Source organism: Anabrus simplex, chromosome 1 (genome assembly GCF_040414725.1).
Source record: "Anabrus simplex isolate iqAnaSimp1 chromosome 1, ASM4041472v1, whole genome shotgun sequence".
NCBI lineage: Eukaryota > Metazoa > Arthropoda > Insecta > Orthoptera > Tettigoniidae > Anabrus > Anabrus simplex.
Window position 1 is genome coordinate 324,910,865 of NC_090265.1, and position 24,649 is coordinate 324,935,513.

The 24,649-nt window shown below is 40.2% G+C and overlaps 1 protein-coding gene across 1 annotated transcript in view; it reads right to left on the bottom strand.

The window, feature by feature from the left end:
* Positions 1-24,649, bottom strand: part of LOC136856755 (F-box/LRR-repeat protein fbxl-1) — a 167,934-nt gene that overhangs the window by 15,905 nt on the left and 127,380 nt on the right. Inside the window, exons 4-5 of the mRNA XM_067134847.2 lie at positions 7,490-7,689; positions 3,380-3,610 (exon numbers count right to left, since the gene is read on the bottom strand). Coding sequence (XP_066990948.2) covers positions 3,380-3,610; positions 7,490-7,689 — 431 coding nt within the window. The remainder of the gene's footprint in view (positions 1-3,379; positions 3,611-7,489; positions 7,690-24,649) is intronic.

Here is a 24,649-nt window from a genome sequence, read left to right on the forward strand (position 1 = left end):
AATATAGACTGTCTGCTTCTCAGAGTGCATATCATACGGCTGTTGTTCGCCTGATTCTAGATGTACTGTTGTGTCCAATATTACAGACCAATCTCTTTGTTTATCGATGGCTAGAATATCTACTCTTCTAGTGCTACCATTTTCAGCTAAGCATAAAAAGCATAGTATATCAAAACACTGTAAATACATTGTTTTTGGATTAATTCACTTAACCAGACATGTTCATGCATACATAAATCCCTAAATAGAGTAGAATAACACAATAAATACCTCGCTTTATTAATTGTTTCCCTTTAAAAAACTCCTGGGCACCAGGTTGTAAGATATTCATAATTTAAAATACCAAATTAAACCCAGACTTAACCAAACATTGCACACTCTAAGAACCTCAAAATCAAGCTGGATTGTAAGATCAAATCAGTTAGTAATTCCAAAATTTTCAAACGGTGTCACTGTTCAAGTGAGGTTCCAGACCAGTCAAAGGTCCAGTGGCGTGTATTTTACAGACATGATCATTTTTGTCTCTGCGGTGGAAACACATATATCAGCAAAACACTCAGAAACAGAGTAGAATGTCCAACTTATTCCTGCTGCTAATAGAGAAAAATCTGCTTCAGAATCTGAAGCAAAGATCGAACTTAAAGAAAGAAAAGAAAAAACGAACTGAACTAACAGTATACACAAGTAGGCAGAAAATCTGTAAGTGTCATTTTATTTTTGTAAACTTTTAGCTTAACACATCATTTTATAACTGGCTTGACAGGAAACAAAGTTGAAAACTTTACACCACACTGCTTGGGTACATATATCTTTTTTAATCTTGCAGGTGTAACAAGAAGTGTTTTGAGAAAATAGGTGAAAATGAACAGATGAACATAAAAAAGGTTATAGTGAACTGAACAGTAAGAATGAACTAATATATTTATCAAGTTGCCTTGAATGTGAACATCTAAAATGTAGAAGACCTACCTGCAACCTCAAAATTAGTTACATTCTAAAGTGTTCAAGTACAATGGCTTCATCAATTAACAGGGAATGCATCTTTGTAAGGTAACTTTTATGAGTTTGTTAGGTGATGTTGATGCCAAATGCCTGCAGAGGCTCTACAGTTCACTTGTTTAGGGAAAATCTTCCAAAAATATGAGAGGCAAAGGAAATAAAAAGAGAGCTCATAGTAAAGATTTGGTATGAGTGCTTCATGACCATATAGCTTCATCCCTGTAACATCTTCACATTATTGATTGTGAGAGTACAAATTTCTTTCATCTGACTTAAGTTGTCAGGCGATGTATGATCTTTTCAAGGAGAAATAACAGACTAGCAATATCAAGTACTTAAAGCATAATTCGGACCTGTCATTTGGACTGCCTCTAACTGACACATGCATTAAATGAGGAGAGCTGATCATGAAGATCAGGAGTCGTTTTTTGTATTAAATGCCAGGAAAGCTGCTGAGGCTCAACTAGAAGTGCCTAGTTGCAGAAGCAAAACATATCTTTCAGTAATGAAGAAAACTGAACTAGAATTTCAGTCCTGAAATACCGGTACTAGGATGGTGTTATGATTATTGTCAGAACCTTCTCCTACCAAAAATACCAGTGCAGGACATATTCTATATGTGACAGCTGTGCATGAACATGTTTGGCATTCACAATATGAAAACAACTTCATCAGTGCGTTATGTTTATCATGAAGGTAAAGCTCGTAAAGGTGCCAATGATGTGTGCAGTTCTTTGTCAGACTATATTCAGAAATATGCACCAAAGAGTGTAAAGAAACTTCATCTGTTCTCTGATGGAGCTGTAGGTCAGAACAAAAATCATACAATAATTCAATTAGGTGCAGCACTCATTGACACAAAGCAGTTTGAAACCATTCAGCATTACTTCCCCATACAAGGGCACTGTTTCAATACCTAGGATAGAGATTTTGCTATTATTAAAAAATCTGTAAACAAATTGATTGAATTTATGATGTAAATCACTATTGTGAAATCATCTTATGGGCACCTAAACGTCATGACATTCTGGAAGAGACTAGTGATATTCTGAACTTCACTGCATGGTGGCAACTCAAAGGAAATTTCGAGCTGTATTTCAAACTAGGTGGGCACGAGCAAGGAACACCATACTTTGCTTATACAGAAACTTTGAAGAGCAAGGCAGTGTGAAGGAAGAAAAGCGACCACGTGCACCAGCAGTTTGGTCTCCCGAAAACATAGCTGCGCTAAGGGTCGCCATGCAGCGCAGCCCACACAAGTCAACATGGAGAGCTTCAAGAGAAAGTGGAATACCGCGCCATTCAGTTCAAAGAATGTTAAACTGTGACCTTCAATTATAGCTGTACAAAATGACTGTACTACACAATCTCATAGATCTTCGCAGACAGAAAAGTTTGCAGTATGCCTTATGGACTTAAAATAAAGATGAAGTACTGTTTAACATTTGGTTCTGTGACAAAGCCTATTTTCATCTCAATGGGGCACTTAATAGACAAAATGGCTGTTTTGGGCTACAGAAAAGCTGGATATTATTCACAAAATAACCACGTATGGGGAAAAAGTGAGTCTGTGTGTAGGTCTGTCAAGACATGGGTTAAATGGACCATTTTTCTTCAGTCAGACAGTTTTTGCACAGCGATAGAAGGACATGCAGGGGAATGAATTCATGCCTCAAATTCACGCTACCCCTATTCATACACAGTGGTTGGTGCAAGATGGTGCAACACCTCACACAGCTAACGATATTCTTGAATTTTTGAGGGAAGTATTTGGTGATCGTGTAATGTCTCATCGTTATCCACAGTACAACGATAATGGTGGATTTTTCTGGCCTCCTTAAAGCCGTTGTGGTTCCTTTTAATGGGGATATTTGAAAGAAAACCTTTTCGCTTCAAGACCTCAAAGCCGCATGGAAATGCGTGCTCGGATCGTGCAGCTCTGCAGTGAAATTCATGAAGACCTGTGCCGCAAAGTCATCAGAAACACGCGTACTCGTCCTGAAGGGGTTGTCTGCCACAGTGGAGGCTACATTGAACATGTGATATAGTGAAATGTATTTCCAGGGTCCAAGATGCCTGTGTCTACAATTTCATTAGTGTTCTGTGAAAAATAAATTTGTTATTCTAAAATTAAATGTGTCAACTATTTGTGCGCCACCCTGTAGAAAATAAGTACATCTGTAATTATCAAAATCATTCAAAGAATGGATTCAACATGCATCAATCAAATAACCTCTAATTTTTGAAGACCCATTTCAGTTTTCTCTACTGTACTTCTTGAGAAAAAAAGTTTGAAAATGATTAATTTTAATTCAAACTACTTTAATTCATATTTACTTCCGTATCACAGTGATTTAAAATTAAATCGTTTTTCCATTACCTGTGAGCAGTAAGTTCTAGGATGTCATCATCTAGAGCAGAGCACCATGCTATGACCAGCTTAGTGAGTTGGTCGGCAGGAAAGAGATTGAAGAAAGAGACAAGGCCAACACTTGTGACAGAATTTGCATCAGTGAGTTGCAAAACTCTGACTTGTCGTAAAGGAGCAATACCTTCAAGGAGGCCCTGGTCTGTCAGCATTCCACTTGGAGCTAGTCCCAGTTCTGCTAGTCTGTATTAACAGTACATGTACAATAAAATGATTATCAACAAATCCATACATTGAACAAAATACTGTATGAAGTTATAAATCTTAGCAAGAGTACATTGAGATGCATTTTAAAGCATTTTAAAGAAGGTTGGAATATTCTTGATCATAAGGCCCATGCACTTTTGTAATAACCTGTGTTATCATGAGATCACTGACATTGTGTTATAAATGAAACTATATGGGTACTGTACCGTACAGCATTTGGATAGGTGCCATACGTCTTGAAATATGAGATCAGAATCTATTCAACTAAAGCAACTAGGAACAACTTTTAAATTTCCCGATGACAATCATATTGAAACTTTAACAGATGGAGAGGTTTATCAAAGAAGTGACACATGTTAAGTGCAAAAATCACCCACAACCCTTAGATCAGCTTTTTGTAATCAGTGGTAGGTATGTTTCTGCCTGGGAATACACAGAAAATAACCAGGAATGAGGGAGAAGGACAAATTTTTACAATAATCAAATTTGTGAAAATAAGAGCAACTGCAAAATAACATTGAGGAATAAATATCCTAACATTTTGGAAGCAGAGTTAAAATATTAAATTTTGTTAGAAATACAACAACGTCTGCCTCGAAGCAAACAGTGAGGTGCTTCAAAGCAACCTCAATGATCTTCTTAACAATGTTTCCACTAGCTACAGATCTGTGTAACAATTATTATAGACATTTCAGATAATACAAATTATTATTATTATTATTATTATTATTATTATTATTATTATTATTATTATTATTATTATTATTATTATTATTATTATTATAATTATTATTTCAATTCGGCCATCTAAGGACCACGTCATTTCAACTGTTTCTTGCTGCATCGAGCTTCAACATCCTCCCAGTATTTTCACATTAGTTTTCGATGCCATTGCTTCCTTTCTTCAGTCCACTTCTTGCCCGTTGGAAGCTTATATTTTTCCTGGAAACATCAGTGTCTTGTCAGTTTCTGTTCAAGTGGGGCACATTCCCAGATATCATTGTCTGTAATTCCCACTTCTTGTAAATCTTTGTCCACCTCAATGAACCAAGCTCCCTCTCCCTCTTCTTTTGGAAAAAGTAGGTGAAAATCCTATTTGCAATCACATGGGGTTCATTCTTGTTATATGGCAGTAAAAGGTAATTCTCCATTTCCTCAGGTGTCTGTCATTGTTTCCTCATGAGTGTAAAGTTCGTGGTTGTGCCATGTCCTATATTCCCCATTTTCTTTTATTGAGCCCAAGATTTTCTTAGAATTTTCCTTTCTTTCACTTCCAGTTTCTCTATTAGCGCCTTCCAATGCATTGCAAGGCATCCTGAGCGTAAAAGGCCTCTGGGTGGATGTCTTAATTTTGCGTTTGTAGATATGGATTTCTTGTTGTAAATGGCCTTTGTTTGATTATATACCATTTCCAGTTTCCTGATTTGTGATTCGAAAGCTGCCTTCTCAGAGAGATTGGGGTCCATCCACTCACCCAAATATTTCATTGCGTTTGCTTGATTTTCCCGCCCTACATCTAGCTGTTTGGACGCTTGCTTGATATTAGTGATGAATTCTGTTTCTTCAAAGGAAATCTTAAGGCCTGCTTGAATCTGGAGTTCATTAATTTGCACTGCAGCTGCATTGCTAAGGCAGGGAGGTGAGTGAGAAGGTTCGAAGGTATGATGATGGCCGTAGAGAAGTGCACCGTTGGAGATCAGGTGGGCGACGGCTGCTGTGTTGGGAAACTGAATTCGGATTAAGTATGTCGGACCGGTGGAGTAGTAGATGCGGAACACCCTCTTGACGGGTATGGCTTGAAGTCGGAGTTGTTCTTGAATGTCGGTTGCCAGGATGAGTAGGCTTACGCTGCAGACGACACAACTGAAGATTTCAGGTGTGTCAGATGTTGCTGATGGTGATGAATGATGTCTGGCGGCTGCTGCTGGTACGCTACACGGCGGTGGTGACGTAGTGGTTGGCAGGACAGCCGTAGATGGCGTAGATGGGCGAAGGAAGTAGCGGGGCGGAATACGTAATAGTCGAGGTGAATCAACAGGAAGTAGCGGGGGAAAGGGGGTTGATAGAATCGGCGATGGATGGGGCGACGTAATAGTTATGATGGAAAGGGAGGAGAAGGTGTGAGCAGGGGTCACAAGGGAAGTGGTGATGGTGGTGGTCGTCATGGTGGTTGATCATAGAGAGGCTGACATCCAACGAGGATGTTGGTGAATGATGTCTGGCGGCTGTTTGAATGTCGGTTGCTGAGATCCGTCCGTCCATCCATCCATGGATGCTTGATTCAGGTCGGCGGGCGCTGGTATTAGAGATGTGGAACCACCCGGCCAATCAAAAGAACAGGAGGTGCTGCTGCGAAATCAAGGATGTCCGCTTCAGCAAGGTCGATGAAAGGTCCTGTGGAGGTCACTGCATAGGCTACTTGGAGCCACTGGCAGTGCCAAAACACTATGAGAGACTTTGTCTCATTACCAAAAATTGATGCCTGCTAGGCCATCAGATGATACAGAGGTTGATTCCCATAGGGAACCTGAAATATTTGCCCCGAATGAGTGAATTTATAATACCAATATAAATGGTCCGTTATTGGACATTATAAATTTTCCAGCTATCTCATTCCTGTTTGCCAGTGTTTCACCCTAGTGTGCTGGGAAGCTGAAGTTGGATTAAGTATGTTGGACCGGTGGAGTTGTAGATGTAGAGCGCCCTCTTGGTGGGCATGGCTTGAAGGCGGAGTTGTTCTTGTCCGTCCATCCTTTCAGGAGCTCCCTTTAACAGTTACTTCATATCTATACTGAAATTGATGAAATGGATCCATCTTTGATGCTTACAGTACTACAGTCCAGCTCCATGGCTAAATGGTTAGCATGCTGGCCTTTGGTCACAGGAGTCCTGGGTTCGATTTTCGGCAGGGTCGGGAAATTCAACCATCATTGGTTAATTCCGCTGGCATGGGGGCTGGGTGTATGCGTTGTCTTCATCATCATTTCATCCTCATTACGATGCGCTTACGAGCGTCCAATCAAAAGACCTGCACCTGGCAAGCCGAACATGACCTTGAACACTCCCGGCACTAAAAGCCTTACGCATATAGGCTACAACAAACTTGTTAATTTCATTGATATATCTTGGTCTTGGTCTCAACCTTAGCTTTGACAACATGAAACCAGCAGTAGAATTTACACCCGTTATGCCATTCCTTGAGCACCCAATCCCTGTGATAAATAACATGAAAATATTACTTGTATGGTCAGGTAATATATGTGTTCAGTGGGCTCGACAAACTGATATGTAATGGCAACTTCTGAATCAGTAAGGAAAGCAATGGAAAACTACTTCATTATACTTCTTCAATCTGAAGGCTAAACTATTAGGGATCTGAACACCCTTTGCACTGAAGATGTGACATGCAAAGCAACTACGTATTTTTTGCATATTAAATTCAAATTATGATGGTTAGCCTCAATGATTAAACTGTAAGTGGATGTCCTGTAAAGTGGACAATAAAACATAAATTGTTACTGCATCTGGTGTAGGGCAATTTACTTCTTTGACCCAGGGTGTCATGACTTCCTTAGTTTAAAGATAGGAGATGACTTGGTGTTATAATTCTCACAAAAATGTAAATGTAAATAGGAAAATATTTATCAACAACATGTCATTTTCAGAGTATTAGCATGCAATGCCAATAATTTGTCAGATTTAAATTAACTGTTTCTTTGTTTGAAGACAATGCATGATGATGTCCTAAAATATATTGTCTATTTCTGCAACTAAAATGTGTTAAGAAAATAAATAAATAAAAAAAAACTCCCTAAATGTGAATTCTGCTAAATGTAGAAAGTGTTAACAACTCACTTTTCACACTTGCAGAGCTGAACATATGTGGCATCTGTGAGCATCTCTCCTCCTAATGTCAGCAGCTTAAGCTGGTGATGCAATCGGTTTATTACATGGATCACGTCTTGGTCATAAAATTCTGTTCCCCAGTCTAATCGAAGCTCCTGTAGTAAGCTACAGTTATCTGCAATTTGGCTCAGGACATGTGAAGGGATAGCCTAAAATCATAATACAGTGCATACTATGTTACATGTTTAACAACTTCTATACTAGAAACTAATTTCAACTTTGAAGAATTTTTGAATTAACTTAGTATGAAGGGTGATCCATTTGGAATGTCCAAAAAATAAAATGTTCTGGAATATATAGTGCAGCTTTTTTTTTATTGATCAACAGACAGCCTATTGTTTACCACAATGTTACTCATTTCACAGCAATATGCTGAATGTGTTTGGTTTGAGAGTGTAACATAAGTTTGTGTAGATATCATTGTCTAAAAGTAAAGTGGCAGGATATGTTCTTTACCATGCTTCACACTAACAGGCAATTGTGTAATGGAAACAGTGAGGACTTACAAATATCGCACAAGTCATTGTGCCGACTGTCAGCTGAGAACCACATCCCTTGCACCACTTGTCAGAGGATCATCCAACAGAATTTCCAAGCATTAGGGAAAAGTGATTGCACTTATTACCAAAAACTTTCACCAATGTTTCACTATGTACGGAGTTCCCAAAATTTGTTATGGCTACTTTTAATTCCTCAATATTGTTCTTGGAATAGATTGGTAAATTGAGGGCTTGGCAGCAGCCCAGTAAAAAAGTCAGCATGGAGAAGACCATATCCTGTCACTTTTGTTTTCTGGCAATGATATCTGCACAAACTGATGTTACACTCTCAAACCAAGTGTACCACAAAATGCATTCAGCATATTGCTGTGGAGTGAGTGACATTGTGGTATAATTACCAACTTGCAAAGTCATAAATACTTACGTTCTCTACTTTTGTGACATCCTATGTGGATCCATTCATTCATTCATTCAGCTTCCATAGACTGTACAATTACATATTTTGAAATATGCCAACAGTATAGGAGTTGTCAAGTGATTTCCTAATACTAACAATAATATATGCACAACAATGAACATTTTGAAAAAGAAGAAGAACAGAAACACCACATACCTCAATGTTAGGACAGCACATCTTAATTTTTTAAAATAATATTAATAACCAATATTTACAAGACAAAATAAAAATATATTGGTGTGGTGTTAATAATGTGAACATAGTCAATGTGACATTAACATATTTTTAAGGCTATATACTAGATTACAAGTTAATAAGTAGTAGCATCATTACCAGCACTTCATCATGTATTCTTCTGTACTGTAGAAGCAGCTACTCAGCAGGAGATTTTTTAAAGCTGTGGTAAATGAACTGACGGGACTAATATCTTTAATCGTATTTGGAAGCTTATTATACAATCTGATTCCAACAGAGTCTACATGTCTCAAGGCAATGGTTTTACTCTTGTGTTCGATAAAAATATTATTTCTTGTTCGCGTCTGGTAATTGTGATTGTCAAAATTCTTTTTGAAGTGATCAATATTTTTTTTCACATGTAGAATGCATTGCATGATGTATATACTTGGTACTGGGAGTATCCTTAGTCTCTTAAATAATGGTCTGCAATGATCTAACCTGTTACGTCTCAATATAATTCTGATAGCTCGTTTCTGTATTAGAAAAATAACATCAAGATTTGATTTGTAACAGCCCCAGAGACCAATAGCATAAGTGATGACTGAATGGAAATATCCAAAATATGCCATTCTAACATATTCTTCACTACAACTATTAGACAAAATCCTTAAGGCAAAACAAACAGAACTCAGAGACTTCCCTATTTATTTAATATGACAATCCCATCTTAATTTTTCATCTATATGGACACCTAAAAATTTTGTGGTCAACGTATTTTCAATTGCATTTGCATTTAATATAAGGTTGTGTTTTTTTGCAGTTTTGTCATGGTAGTTAGATGCCTTGAATTCCATGTATTGGGTCTTTTTAAAGTTCAATGTTAATTTGTTTTTCCTAAACCATGATTCTAACCTAGACAGGACTGTATTTGCTGTAGTTTCTATAGACGTAGGGTCAGGATTATTAATAATTATGTTTGTATCATCAGCATACAGAACTGCTGTTTCTACTTGATTATTGTGAGGAAAGTCATTCACATAGATCAAGAAAAGAACAGGCCTCAAAATACTACCCTGCAGAATACCTAAGTCTATGCTTTTTACCTGAGAGTGATATGTCTCATTATGCCCTTTACTGTTACAATGTGTAATTTCAACAAACTGGGATCATTTATTCAGGTATGATCTAAACCAGTCATTAACAATTCCTCTAACTCCAATCTGATATAATTTGTGCAACAATATTTCATGATCAACAGTATCAAATGCCTTTGAAAGGTCAAGAAATAGTCCTATCACAGTTTCATCATTGTCAAGAGCATTTACGACCAACTGTGTAAAATGTGATAAAGCAGACAAAGTACTTCTGCCAGCTCTGAACCCATGTTGTGCATTATTTAACAAGTTATATTTGATTAAAAATTTAGTAAGCCGATCCTTCATAGCACACTCAAATATTTTTGAAATAACAGTAAGTATTGATATTGGTCTGTAGTTATGTAAATCGTGTAAGTTTCCACTTTTAAAGACTGGGATAACTTTAGCTATTTTTAGGAGATTAGGAAACTGACCACTAGAAAATGATTCATTGATGAGATAAGTTAAAGGCTGTACCAGATAGGGAGCACATTTTTTAATGAGTTTTGTGGGAACTTCATCTACACCTGTGGAAGTTTTGTTCTTCAAAGATTGTATGATTTTAAAAACTTCCAGTTCTGTTACTGGAGTTAACTGCATAGAGTTTTGCACAAAGGTTGGGAGTTCTGGTAATACATCTGATTTACCGGTATTTGCATTTTCAAGTTTGTATGGTAGGGATAGAAAGAAATCATTTATATAATTAGCCAAATGATGAGGGTCATTCATTTGTATTCCCTTATCATTTTTTATGGCAGCAACTTTATTTCCAACTGCATGTCTGTTGGTTTCTCCCTTGATTACCTTCCATATGGTTCGTGATTTATTGCACGGCTCTTTAACTTTCTTGTTATTGTGCATTATCTTAGCCATCCTAAGAACTCTTCGATAGACTGATTTGTAGTTTTTAACATACTTACAAAAAACCTGGTCACAACTCTGCTGTGGTAATCTACTTAGTAATTTACATTTTTGACTTGAGATCCGTATACCCTTCGTGATCCATGGCTTTTTTGAAGATTCATTAATTACTGCAAGTTTTTTTGGAAAATGTAATTCAAATTCCGTTAAAAAAATGCTTAAAAAGGTTCTATATTTTTGGTCAATGCTATGACCGAATGTTATTGGAGTCCAGGTCTGAAGTTTAATTATTAGTATAATTAGTATAATTATTTAAATACTAACAAAACACTTACAGCCAACAATCAGTACGAAGGATGTTCAATCTATGTTAGAAAATTTCAGCCTAAGTTTATTATTTGTTTATACATGATGTTCTTTCACCTAATTCAAAGGTGGAACATATTGTCTTTACTTGTATGTCCTTGATTTATTAGTTCACTGACAATATTCTATGGAGAGCAGAATGGAAGAGAAAGCTTACAGTCTCCTGAAGACCTCCTAGTCTGTACCTAATACAAGCCTATCTATTTGGAGTTTACGCAGGTGAAGTTCATCATGGGGAAAGACAGCCACTCATCTTTAGTAGTCTATCTCTGAAGTGAACCAAGCTGATGAACAAACATATAATACAAACCAGAATTTATGAACGTTCTCTACAATGAATCTCCTCAAAACTTACTTGAAGAGTACCACTGGATAAGACAGGCTCACTGCACTTGCACTACTGTACATACACCGCCATGTACAGTGCGTTAAAAATGAGTTTCTGCAGCAAGCAGTTTAGCTGTGGCCTATCCGAATACACAGTTCAGGTGGCAGCAACATCTGCTCAGGGCGAGATGCGAGCGGACAGCTCGAGAGATTGCACAACACAGTGAATTGAGAGATTAAAAGCACAATGGTTCTTTAATAACATATTACACAAAGATAGACTGTTAACAAAGCCAATAACTAAGCAACTTGAACAGGATGAATTGTAAGCCTAATGATTGTTGTCCACTTACCAGGTTCACAGCAGATATTCAAAATGTTTACCACAAAGTTCCAAGCATTAGGGCAAAGTGATTGCACTTATTACCGGAAACTTTCACCAATGTTTCACTATGCACAGAGTTCCCAAAATTTGTTACGGCTACTTTTAATTCCCTAATTGTTCTTGGAATAGACTGGTAAACTGAGGACTTGGCAGCAACCCAGTAAAAAAGTCAGGAGGTGACAAATCAGGACTAAGTTGTGATCAGAGTCCTCATGAAATTATTTGTTCCCCTGAAAAATTGCATGGAGTGAGTGGAGGTATGAGCTGTGGCTCTGCGATGCTGGAAGAATGAGACCATAATTTCTGTTTCATTCAGTTCTGCAATGAAGAGTTCAAGATTTAATTAAACTAAACTTCTGAATCTACCATGCTGTTAAAAAATATTGGTCCAATGGGTATTTTGACTGTTCATGTAACAAATTACATGAAACAAAGCTTCTTTGGTAAAAAAAGGTTCTAACACTTCCTTTCCATAATGATTAACAAACTGCTCAAACCATTTGCAATAAAAATCCACTTCTCTGCATCCACCAACTTCAATTCCTGAATGACAGAAAATATATACAAATAAATATTTAACTTCTTTCTCTATGTGCTGTGGAGACAAATATGCCAATCTACTGTATCAATTTCTGCATGGATTTAGGTGGACTTTTAAAGAGCCTGTTGGAAATATCTCAGAGTTTCTCTTTCATTAAACCAGGGGGTCTACCATTCTTTGGGGCATCGAATACAGTACTGCAAGTGCAAAATTTATTTATTAAATCTCACACAATATCACAATGCAGTAGAGCTGAGCAGGAAACCATTTGCAAAATCTTCTGTTCACCGTGTCCATCTATTTGTCATCTTCCTACAAAACCCACTCCACTAAAAATGTTAGCTCTTCTTGTATCCCACACGCTACTGACTGACCTTAACTTTAATAGCACTGCATCCTGCTTGGCTCGGCTGTAGCTTTGTCAACTGCCAGCCAAGGCCACTGCGGAGACTCGTTTCTAATGCATTGCAGAAGTAACCAAACTCTGAAATAATCACCCTTTCCAGAGTCGCATGCCTGAACTCTTCAGTTAAATTTATAGGTGAGTTGATTATTTTCTGTTAATTTGCACCATAATATTTCAATTCTGTGTCATCATGAAAGACAACTATAGCACTGATGGTCATATTTAATATCCCAATGGCATTTTGGGTTTGCTCAACACCAACACCTCTACATGCCAATAATCCTGTGTACCAGCCAGTGTACCAGATGTTTTATACACATAATATATTAGCCACTACAAGGTTATTATTAGTTATCATATGGCTCGTAATGGCAGGAGTGTCCGAGGACATGTTCGGCTCGCCTGATGCAGATCTTTCTATTTGATGAGTGACTAGCAGGGGTACCATGGATGTATTACACTGCCACCACCCACAAGGGGATGAAAAAGCCTGTGACACTTGATGAGAAGGCATGCAAATTTAATGATGAAGGAAAAACCTTTAATGGGAAATAATTCAAATGAGTAAAGTTTGAAATATCGCCTCCGAAAACACTTCGCCTATTTAATAAAAGAATCACCCAGGTGGGCTGGTGAGGATATGTTCATTCAACCGAACATCATACCATAATAAGTTGGCCTATCGGTAACCTATGTTGTTTCTGTTTCATATAATGTTATTGTTGAATAATAAAAATAGGCAATGTATTAAAACATTAATAATAGCATGATGTGAATCTCCGTGGCTGGCCATATTCAAAGGCTAAGTCAATGTTGCCAACTGTATGGTCTGGACCGTTCAAATACGGTAGTTTACCCTTCTTATACGGTATACCGTCTGACTCTTGGACCGTACGCATTATGTATGGTCTTGCTGAAATTTTTTACTTTATTTTAAAAATACATTTGATAAAAAATGGGGAAATGGAAGATAGAAAACATTGCCCCTTTTTATTGGAACATAATGGAGAAAAGGGAAATGACATTGTTTACTATCACCCTAATTTCTAATGCCATTAATTTCTGTGATTTGACTCCTCTGAATTGGGCAGATTTAAATTTCTCTACTTTGCAATTTCTGCTGATTATGGTTTCAACCATGGTGGTACATTTCGTGTGTTTCATGTGCAGGTGCCAGTATACAAATAAGTTGACAATATTGACAGCAGAAAAAGCAATTTCACTACTAAACCAGATTAATTTCAGGTCACGTACTGAAGTTCAAGCTGGATCAGTGAGGGCACCCCACCCCCCGAAAGGTAGTAGGGTGACCTTAATTAAGTCCCAGTACTGGTTTCGCTAGCACAATCTTCACCTGGGCTGTTTACAAAAGTAAGAATAATAAGTGTAAGTGGAGTGATAGTAATAATGATAATAATAAAAAATGAATTTAGTATCTGTATTAGGGGGTATCTGTCTTAGAGTTATTTTGGTTCGCATCACGCACACAGTGTATTTGACCATGGCTGAGGTGTTAATGAAAGACTGAATGTTGGTTGCAGTGACAAGCAGTAGATCTGTATGGTCGCTCATGCAGATACAGACCACGCCCAATCTTGCTTCGAGATATGCATCAGTGGGCGTTGTCTGTCGCAGCAAGAATATATAGTTATTCTTGTGTATAGGCTGTTGTGGATACAAAATATAAACTTGAAATGGCAGCATGGTGTTCAGCATCTTAATGCTTCCTGCCTCGTCGATCCTTGTGTTCCAGTGCTTCAGGTGGTAGGCATGGCTAGAAGGTTGGCAGTGATTTTGGAAGCGAGAACATTTTGACTGGTTGTGGGAACATACTTAGCGGTGAGGAGGTTGTCTGGATAGAATGCTGTCTGTGGTATTGTGGGAAAGATGCTTGAGGTGGGGCTGATTTTGTTTGTTAGGTAGTTTAGGAGCAGTACAGTAGTTGTAGTAGGCTGTTGGTATCTTAGCTGAGTGGTTGGTTGGGTTAGGGTGAGGGTTGGTGTGGGTGGGGAGTAGAGGAGGAGGGTATGGTTTGTCTTTGTGTGATGGTGGTGTTTGTACTCTGCTCTAATTGCCTTTTTTATGAAGGGGCAGACAGGGAACAAAGCGCATTGGCTGCCTTGGCAGTCGGCACACTTTGCCTGCTCCCACAATCAGTGGTGTGAACTACCATACTTGTTGGAGCAGGTGGCTTCTGTGCAGGTTGCAGCAAAATGATGTAATTTTTGGCAATTATAGCACTGAGTTACAAGTGTCTGGTGTGATGGGTGTTTTTTTGGCAGCGGGGGGGGGGGGGGGGGAGGTGTTTTTCTAAGTCTGTCCCTGGCCTTAGGCTGTGTGGGTGGGGATGGTTTACTGTCATTAGGCTGTGTGGGTGGGGGTGGTTCAAGGGCAGGTTTTCTAGGCCTGCCTTTAGCCTGTGTTGTGGTGAGTTTGTCCCAGGAGGAGTAGGATTCAAGTCAAATTCCGGCTCTGACCTGGGTTCTGTGGTTTGGGTTTCATCTGAACTGAGTTTGGTTATGCGTGTTTGGAAGATTTTGGTGAATTTAAGTGGCAAGTCGTTAGTTTATGCGGCTGTGTGCTTGATGAGTGGTGTGGTCTGTTTTTGTTTTTCTCTGTTTCATCTGATAGTGTCTGTGTTCTGTACGTGTATGGTCTGACATTGAATTTCTGTATGTGCTAGTGCTGTGTTTAACTTGAGAGTTCGTCTGGTGAAAAGAAAATGGTGATGTAATATATTGTTGTAGAGTTCATCGACAAAATTAATGCCAAGTGGTGCTATGGAGCTTATGACTGTACTTAGCAGTAGTATGTGGTCGTGTACTGAGGCTGCGGTAATGAGTGGAAAGGTGGAGGGGGGAGATTAGGAGGAAGTCAGTACAGTTTAAGTCTGGGTATATTCCATGATTTTCTACTGTTTGGAATTGGCTGTGGAAGGTGGAGTTGGGGTTCGAGCTGTGTGAGTCACTGGCAATGTTTGGTCTTAGCATGGTGGGATACTGGGTTACTTGGCTGGTGTAGGTGTGGTTTTAGTCTGGGGTGCTGGTGTCCTGGCTACTCAATCCACCTGGGTAGTACCGACCCGTGGACTATTTAAGTTGCTTGGTTGGGTGGTAGAGGCGGGTGCGTTTGAAGCACTGGAACTGTCATATGCACGTGCGGATAGGACTTTTACTTGGCGTACTCAGAGGGCACCCATCGGATCAGGAATAGTTTTTATAGGATCTCACAGAGACAAGATACGAACGGGAGACCACACTGAGTACTAGAATATTTGCTACCGGGCGAGTTGGCCGTGCGGTTAGAGTCGCACAGCTGTGAGCTTGCATCCGGGAGATAGTGGGTTCGAATCCCACTCGCGGCAGCCCTGAAGATGGTTTTCCATGGTTTTCCATTTTCACACCAGGCAAATGCTGGGGCTGTACCTTAATCAAGGTCACAGCCGCTTCCTTCCCACTCCTAGGTCTTCCCTCTCCCATCATCGCCATAAGACCTGTCTGTGTTGGTGTGACGTAAAGAAAAAGAATATTTGCTTTAAGATGCTCTTTTGTGGCTACTCCGGTGCTGTGATTGGCTGGCTTGGCTGCCGGAGTATTAATTTTTGTCTTGGCTAGTTGTGCTGCCCTCTGGTGGCAGATGTCAAAGTTTGGATATAGTGGATTGCTTGGCTGGGGCAAGCAGGGAGCTCATGGCTGCTGGCGGATCATTAGGGCATTCCTGGTGGCAGGGTGGGATACTGTTCGGTACTGAGGAGTTGCTACTTGGCAGTAGGTGGGCCAGTATTCAGGGTACAGGACTGGTGCTGGGTAAGCTTGGTTCTCCTTGGTGTGCTCAGGTCAAGTGCTTGGGTAAGTACGATGCTACAGTTCAAAAGATAGTTCTGACAAGATTTCCTTTATATATATAGGAGGGCTGTAAATACAGTAGTGGCAATGTAGTCCAGACACCTGCAAAAGATTGGGCATGTGCAAATAGGATATGCAAGCAGCCAGGTGGTGCTGTTGTCGATGTGTAGTGTGCATTTGACGGGTATCCAGTTGGGAGTGTCATTGCTGTGTGGCGTAGAAGTGAAGAGTGTCGATTTCACTGCTCAAAAGCATGTTTTTGAAAGGTGATCAGTGTTTGTGAATTGAAATTGAGGTTGCCCATGGTCAAAACACCCCCATCAGAATGTTATCGAGGATGATGTGAAGCCTGTGGCGAGAATGCATTACCGTATAGGACAGTTGCACAATGGGTCAAAGTGTTTCGTGTGGGTCGGAATGAGACTGTGAATTTGCAACACACAGGTTGGCCCTCCATTCCTCAAGATCACATTGACATTATAAGTGGTCTCTCATTTCCACAGACCATCGATGGACTGTCTGGGAATTACCTGTTGAGGTTGGTCTCAGTCATCAAACGGTGTGGCACATACTGATGAAATGTCTTAACATGAGGAAAATTGGGTTCTGTTGGGTTCCACATCAACTCACCAATGTACAGAAATGACAGCAGTATCCACTTGCTCACATCCACCTGGACAGATACTGCAGTAAGGAGATACATTTCTGCAGCGTATTGTCCCCATAGATGAGACCTGGGCACAGGCCTACAGGCTTGAATTAAAGCATCATTCGAATGAATGACATCACCCAGGTTCACCATGTCCACAGAAATTTTGACAGAAACCCAGTCGGGTGAAGCTTACCGGTATGCTGATTGTGGCATGCCTCTACGAGGGTGTTATTCTTAAGCATGCTGTGCCTGAGGGACAAACTGTCAACAGTGGCTACTATTGCAGATTTCTGGAGTGACATCTGCATCCGGCTACGCAGCGAAACGTCCATGTTTATTGCAAGATGATTGCCCTATTGTGTTGCATGACAATGCACATTGTCATGTCGCAAACACTATCAATCTTTTATTGCATTGGTGGCATTGGGAGGTCTTGGAACCCCCTCTGTAAGCACCAGACACGAGTCCTTATGACTTCGACCTGTTTCCGAAGTTCAAGGAACCTTTCCCAGGCCACCAATTTCCTGACGTGGCATCTGTACTCTGCATAGTAAGGTGCTCCATCGCTGTCATCAACAGAGAACGTCTTGCCAACAGTCCCCAATGTCTTCCCGACATCTGGCAAAAGGTAATAGACTTTGCGGGTAACTATATTGAAGTAATGCAGTTGTACTTGTTGGTTCATCAAATTGCATTCTATCAATATTGCCTCTACTTTACGAAGGGATGTCAGAAAATAACGGGAATGAATTTTTTTTGTTTCAATAGTTCCGCACTGGAGTTTGCAGGTGGTAGTACAGGAAAGGTCTGACCTTGAGTGATACAGTGCGAAGCACGTCACTCGCCTCAGGCTTCTCCGTTGCAGGGGAGCAGCTGAGAAGGAGGCCATTTTGCTGTACCCAACGCGGATCTCAAGTTGCAGCAGCACGCTTCAATTAGATTTCGTGTTCTCTTGGACAAAACTCCAACATAAACAGTGGAAATGTTGCAGCAAGCTTACAGAGAGGAAGCCATGGAAAAGACGTAAGTTTTTGAGAGGCACAAACGCTTTAAGGAGGGTAAAACTGATCTTGAGGTTGCTCCACACTCTGGAAGACCCTCAACTTTGAAAACCGACATCAATGTGAACACAATTGATGTCTTGTGGGAAGACCGCCGTTTAACCACTGAACAGATTGCTGGAATGATAAACATCTCCTATGGATAAGCTGAAGACATTATACACAATATTCTAGGGTGTAGAAAAGTTTCAGCGAAGTGGGTGGCATGTTTAATGAATGATGAACAGAAGGATCACCGTGTGATGGCATGTCAAGAATAGAAAGAGAGACTTCGACAGGAACCAGATTTTTTGGACAGGGTTGTCACATGTGACGAGTCCCTGTTCCATCATTATGACCCAGAGACAAAACAGCAAAGTGCCCAATGGAAACATACTTCTAGTCCAAGACCCAAACAGGCCAAGTTCAGGCGAGTGCAGGAAAAGTCATGCACCTTGTCTTTTTTTGTTGCTATTTTGCTTTACATCGCACCGACACAGATAGGTCTTATGGCGATGATAGGACAGGAAAGGCCTAGGAATGGGAAGGAAGCGGCCGTGGCCTTAATTTAGATATAGCCCCAGCATTTGCCAGGTGTGAAAATGGGAAACCACGGAAAACCTGCCTTTTTTTTTATAAGCAGGGTATTGTGTATGATCATGTAGTGAAAAAGCAATGTGCTGTCACTGCTGATTACTATTGTGAAGTGTTAAAGGGGCCACTGAAAAGAAAAATTGCAGATAAAAGACCAAACTTTGTTCAAAAGGGATGGATCCTGCACCAGGACAATGCACGTGCGTATCGGGCAATCAAGAAAGAATAACTGACCTGGGCATTGAGGTAATAATAATAAATGGCATATGGCTTCCAGAGAGGCTTGGTGCGGGTCTTTTTCTCGTAGGCAACCTGCATGTCTGTGAAGATGAGGGCCCTACCTAGGATGATATCTAATGCTGAAAACGCCACACACACCCAGCCCTAGAGCCATTGGAATTAACCAATTAAGGTTCAAATCCCCAACCCGGCCGGGAATCGAACCCGGAACCCTCTGAACCAAAGACCAGCACACTAACTATTTAGCCATGGAGCTGGACGGCATTGAGGTGATGCCACATCAACCTTATTTACCGGACCTAGCACCATGCGACTTCCACCAATTTCCTGCAGTGAAAAAGGAACATCACAGTCGTCATTTTCAAAGTGATCAAGAAGTAAACAATGCAATTCCAAGAATACTCAACAGACTATCAAGAAAGGGCTTCGGGAAGTGTTTTGAATAGTGGACCGAACGCTGGAACCGTTGTATTGTGTCTGAGAGAGAGCACTTTGAAGGTCTGTAAGTGAATTTGAATAAAGGTACCGGTAGCCAGTATTTTGCTGTAATAAAATAATTCCAGTTATTTTTTGACACCCTCTAGTATTTACAGCCTTCGTATATCTTTACCATATTCCAATGCCGATTGTGAGCGTGTGTTCAGTAAAATCAATTAAAGTGAGTCACCGAAATAAAATCAGTACCGTATGTCGTCAATTAATGCGTGTGATCTAGCCAATCAGTGTGTACGAAATGATGGCGGCAGTTTCATAGCAATTATAAACATTCTGAACTCCATGACATACAGTAAAGTTCATTCTACAGTTCGATCACAAAATCACGTTCGGGTCTTCAGTTCAGAGGGTCCCGGCTTCAATTCCCGACCGAGTCGGGGAGTTTAATTGTGTCTGGTTAATTCTTCAGGCTTGGGGACTGAGTATTTGTGTTAGTCCCAAAACAGTCTTCTTCGTATTCACAACACACCACACTACCAACCACTAGAGAAACACGTAATAGTGAATACATCCCTTCACATAGAGTACGCGTCAGGAAGGGCATCCGGCCGTAAAGCAGGGCTTAATATACGAGAAAGAAAGCAGTCAGGACGGCCTCCGGATGTCGTAGATCCGATTCTTCTAAGCACTCAACCCATAGTTTCTGGGATTTCTTTGAGTAAGTTCATACTCATGGCTGTGAATCACTTTCTATGATGTCCGGCTCCATGGCTCATTGGTTAGCGCGCTGGCCTTTTGGTCACAGGGGTCCCGGGTTCGATTCCCGGCAGGGTCGGAAATTTTAACCATCATTGGTTAATTTCGCTGGCACGGGGGCTGGGTGTATGTGTTGTCTTCATCATCATTTCATCCTCATCATGGCTGGCACGATTTTAGCCGGCTACATTTTGTATTACTAACTCCAATTCACCTTGATAAATATAATATTAAATACTGCAAATTTACTTTTATTATCTAAATATAAATATTTATATTCACAAAAATTCACAAAAAGTAAACTACTAGGCAAGAATAAAACTTTTAAACTGTATAGTTAGATAATGGGTCAACAATAACATAACATCACATAATTAATCATATACGATATAATGTACCCATTTTGAGTATTTCCTACGGGCGTCAAATCAAAAGACCTGCACCTGGCGAGCCGAACATCTCCTCGGAACTTCCGGCACTATAAGCCATATGCCATTTCATTTCTTTCTATGACTGAGGTAAAAATATGCAGGACGACTCGCTTGATCGTAAATAACAAACTAGTGACCTACTGACGTGATAATGATTTTCAGCGATGACACGAATCCTGCGTTGGAAACATTTGGCACTAATACATATTGGCGAGATCCCAAACAGGCAGCTGATCTAGCGCAAAATCAAAATACCATCCAGTTTGTTTTTAATGTACCCACTTCCTGATAACACAAGGTTTTCATCTTGGCAAGGCCATAATTAGACGAGAATAACAAACAAAATGCTGTTGAGTCCAACGGGCGCGTACTTGAACAATCAACTTGAGATATTCTATATACGTATTTGACGTTGCCTGAACGGTCAGCGTACTGGCCTTCGGTTCAGAGGGTCCCGGGTTCGATTCCCGGCCGGGTCGGGGATTTTATCCTTAATTGGTTAATTCCTACGGCACGGGGGCTGGGTGTATGTGTTGTCGCAGGTCGTCTACGGGCGTCAAATAGAAAGACCTGCACCTGGCGAGCCGAACCCGTCCTGGGATATCCCGGCACTAAAAGCCATACGACACTTCATTTTTACTGGGATGGTGGAGAAAAGATACATGAATTCTGAAATTTAAGAAGTGAATGTTGAAAAGTTCCTCTACCATTTTCGTGTCGTCCTTGTAATACCCTAGTGCAGATGTAAATCTTAACATCTTTTTCTGCCTAATTACTGCAGAATTCTCTCTTTCTCTCTCTCTCCAACCTTTTTATTCAATTTTCAGTGCTAGTAGTGTTAATAAAATCATTAAGATTTGACAGCTGTAACAATATTATAGCATTCTAAACAAATATGTGATCATCATAGAACGCAAAACTAAGAAAAGCCTGATAAACAGCGTAAATGTATGACATACGTAAAAATCTCTCCTCTATGCTAATTTTAGAAACAGAAAAAGTAGTTTCCAGTGTTATGTTGTATCAATAAAATGTCTGTTTCAGCTTTGTTCTTCACAGAGAAGAAATACCGGTACATCAGTAGCGCCGACTTAAGGGGGGGGGGGGGGCGGGCAAGTGATCTTAGAGGGGCAGAGTGCCATTCCCCCTCCCAAAAATAATTCTTCTCTTAGATGTTAAGTCCTCTTAAAACGTAGAGTTTGGTACGGTAGTGTTCGGAGCCCCGAGTCGAGAATTACAGCGTAAGAAGATTTAAAAAGGAAGATCCAAGTATGGTTCGCTTAGGTCTACTGCGGGATAGGTAGAGCTGCGCTGATGGGGTTTTGCACAGAGTCCGGTGAGCTAGTCACTTTCTGTTATGTGGGTTTCACAGTCACGAACCATGTCGTACGATCAGTTGAGAATGCATTTTGAACAGTGTAAAAAGAAAGGTGCGTGACAAGGTTTATGAACGGCCATTGAAGTTCATTCACACTCTGCCTTCTGCATGTAAGCCTACACAAGGAGGATGCTAAGGCGTTAAATGTGGAGAAGGTGGCAGATGATTTTATATCAAGAAATAAGATTAGAAAGTGGACATTCCTTCAGAGAACTACATTTTCCAATGGAGACTGTTCAGACGGTACATCTGGTGGTAGAGCTTTTCGCATTTTGTAACATGAAATGAACAATATACAGTATTAAGACATTTATTTAGATAATGTATTTATGAAGGAAGTTCTAATATTTTACTTGTGATTATTTTGATAGCTTCATACATAAAGCATTGTTTCAAAATATTTATTTATGAATCAAGTTCTGTTTATCTGTTTACTAGTGAATATTATTGAAAACTCCGTACATAAGACTCGTTCAAAAATCTATTTGAAAAAAACTAGCTCTATAGTTGTTTGTTTGTGAATATTGTTAACATAAAGGAATGTATGCATTAGGTCTAATAGTTGTTCCTCATTCATATGCGTGTGCTCGTGTCAATCATGCCCCAACCCCCCAATAATTACCCGAAGTCAGCGCGACTGAAACATACGTTCAAAACCGTCAAGGAAAAAGTATTAATAAAAAACAGCCTACTATGCACTATGGGATATCTCAATAATTCAGTTAGATCTATTCTGTTGAATGCTGCAGGAACGCAAATTCAAATGCATTCGTAAGGTTATCTCATCATTCGTGCGTGGAAAGTTGCATCACTGTGACAGAAAGAAGTTCGATCTAGTTCGAAGATGTCTTTATTTCAAGTACAGGCGAATACCTGTGACATTAGTATAAGTAGGTTAGGTTAACTATCTTTTGTTGCAAACTTCTGTTCTAGTAACAACAAGACAACAAATCATTACAAGATAAGTTATTCTTGACGAACCGATAGCTGCATACATGTAAGATTGAAATATGCAATATGTCGATTTCAGTATTATATGCAATAGCCTATATCGAGTTCGGTATTACAAAGTGGAACGTGGAGGGGAAGACGTAATATGGGGTGACACTACTACTACTACTACTACTACTACTACTACTACAACCACTGTTTAACATTGTTAACATGTTTTCATTCCTTATCCTACAGGGGTGCGGAGGGCCTCTTAGAAGGTTACGTCTTCTCTCAGATCAAGGAAATTTGAATTGGTGAAGAACATGTATGGTGAAGGTGAGAGCTTGGCGGTCGTGGCCTATACTAGGAACTGTTGCGGCATTCGCCTTAGTGAAGGAGAATGGAAAACTACGGAAAACCCTTCTCAGGACAGCCGATAGTGGGGACCAGCCCCTATCACCAGCTCGAAACAACTGGAACAGTGACTTATCGGACCAAGCTACATGTCGCCAGTTCTCCAGGGTCTAATTAGCAACGTTACGCGCTCAGGTGAGAAGCTGTGCCAAGGCCACGCTGGTGGGTTTCGGCTCCCATAACCCACTGACGTTAAAGAGCGCTACACTGACCTGCAGGTACCTCCTGCATCAATGTGGGCCTGATCTGAGCCAGTGTGTCTTGTCTGTTCCCACGGACAATCATAGCTGGATGCCGCTAATCGCGATCGGTCGGCCACTGCGCTGTTCAATCAATCAATCAATCAATCAATCAATCAATCAATCAATCAATCAATACTGATCTGCATGTAGGGCAGTAGTCCAGGTGGCAGATTCCCTATCTGTTGTTTTCCTAGCCTTTTCTTAAATTATTTCAAAGAAATTGGAAATTTATTGAACATCTCTCTTGGTTATTCCAATCCCTAGCCCCGCTTCCTATAAATGAATATTTGCCCCAATTCGTCCTCTTGAATTCCAATCTTCATATTGTGATCTTTCCTACTTTTAAAGACGCCACTCAAACTTATTCGCCTACTAATGTCATTCCACGCCATCTCTCCGCTGACAGCTCAGAACATACCACTTAGAGTCGAGTAGCTCGTCTTCTTTCTCCCAATTCTTCCCAGCCCGAACTTTGCAACATTTTTGTAACGCTACTCTTTTGTCGGAAATCACCTAGAACAAATCGAACTGCTTTTCTTTGGATTTTTTTTCACTGTGGTCGGTAATGTCTTCCATGAGTGATTCCCGATACATACGTGACACCGTCGATCAACAAACGTTATATGTCCGCACAATTTCGACAACAGAATGCTTCATCCATTTGGCCCTCACTATCAAACTCTTGTTCGAAAGACGATAATTCACGTCGCTTTGCTACGACTAGCACAGACGGTGTTTGTACTCACTCTCAAGATGTCAGATCACTCCGGATACAGGCCTGGGCACTTCCAAGGCACTTCCGACTATTACCTTTAAATACTGCTGTTCCATGACTTTTGGCATGTCAGTGTATATGAAGGTAGGGCCCTCTTTGCCAATATTGTTACGTGCCAGCCTTATCGTAGCCCCCTTCGGTATTTCCTGGAAGGAACTATTGCATCAACTGGAAAATCCCAGCCTGAGAACATAGTGATAGCCTCTCCCCTCTATTGG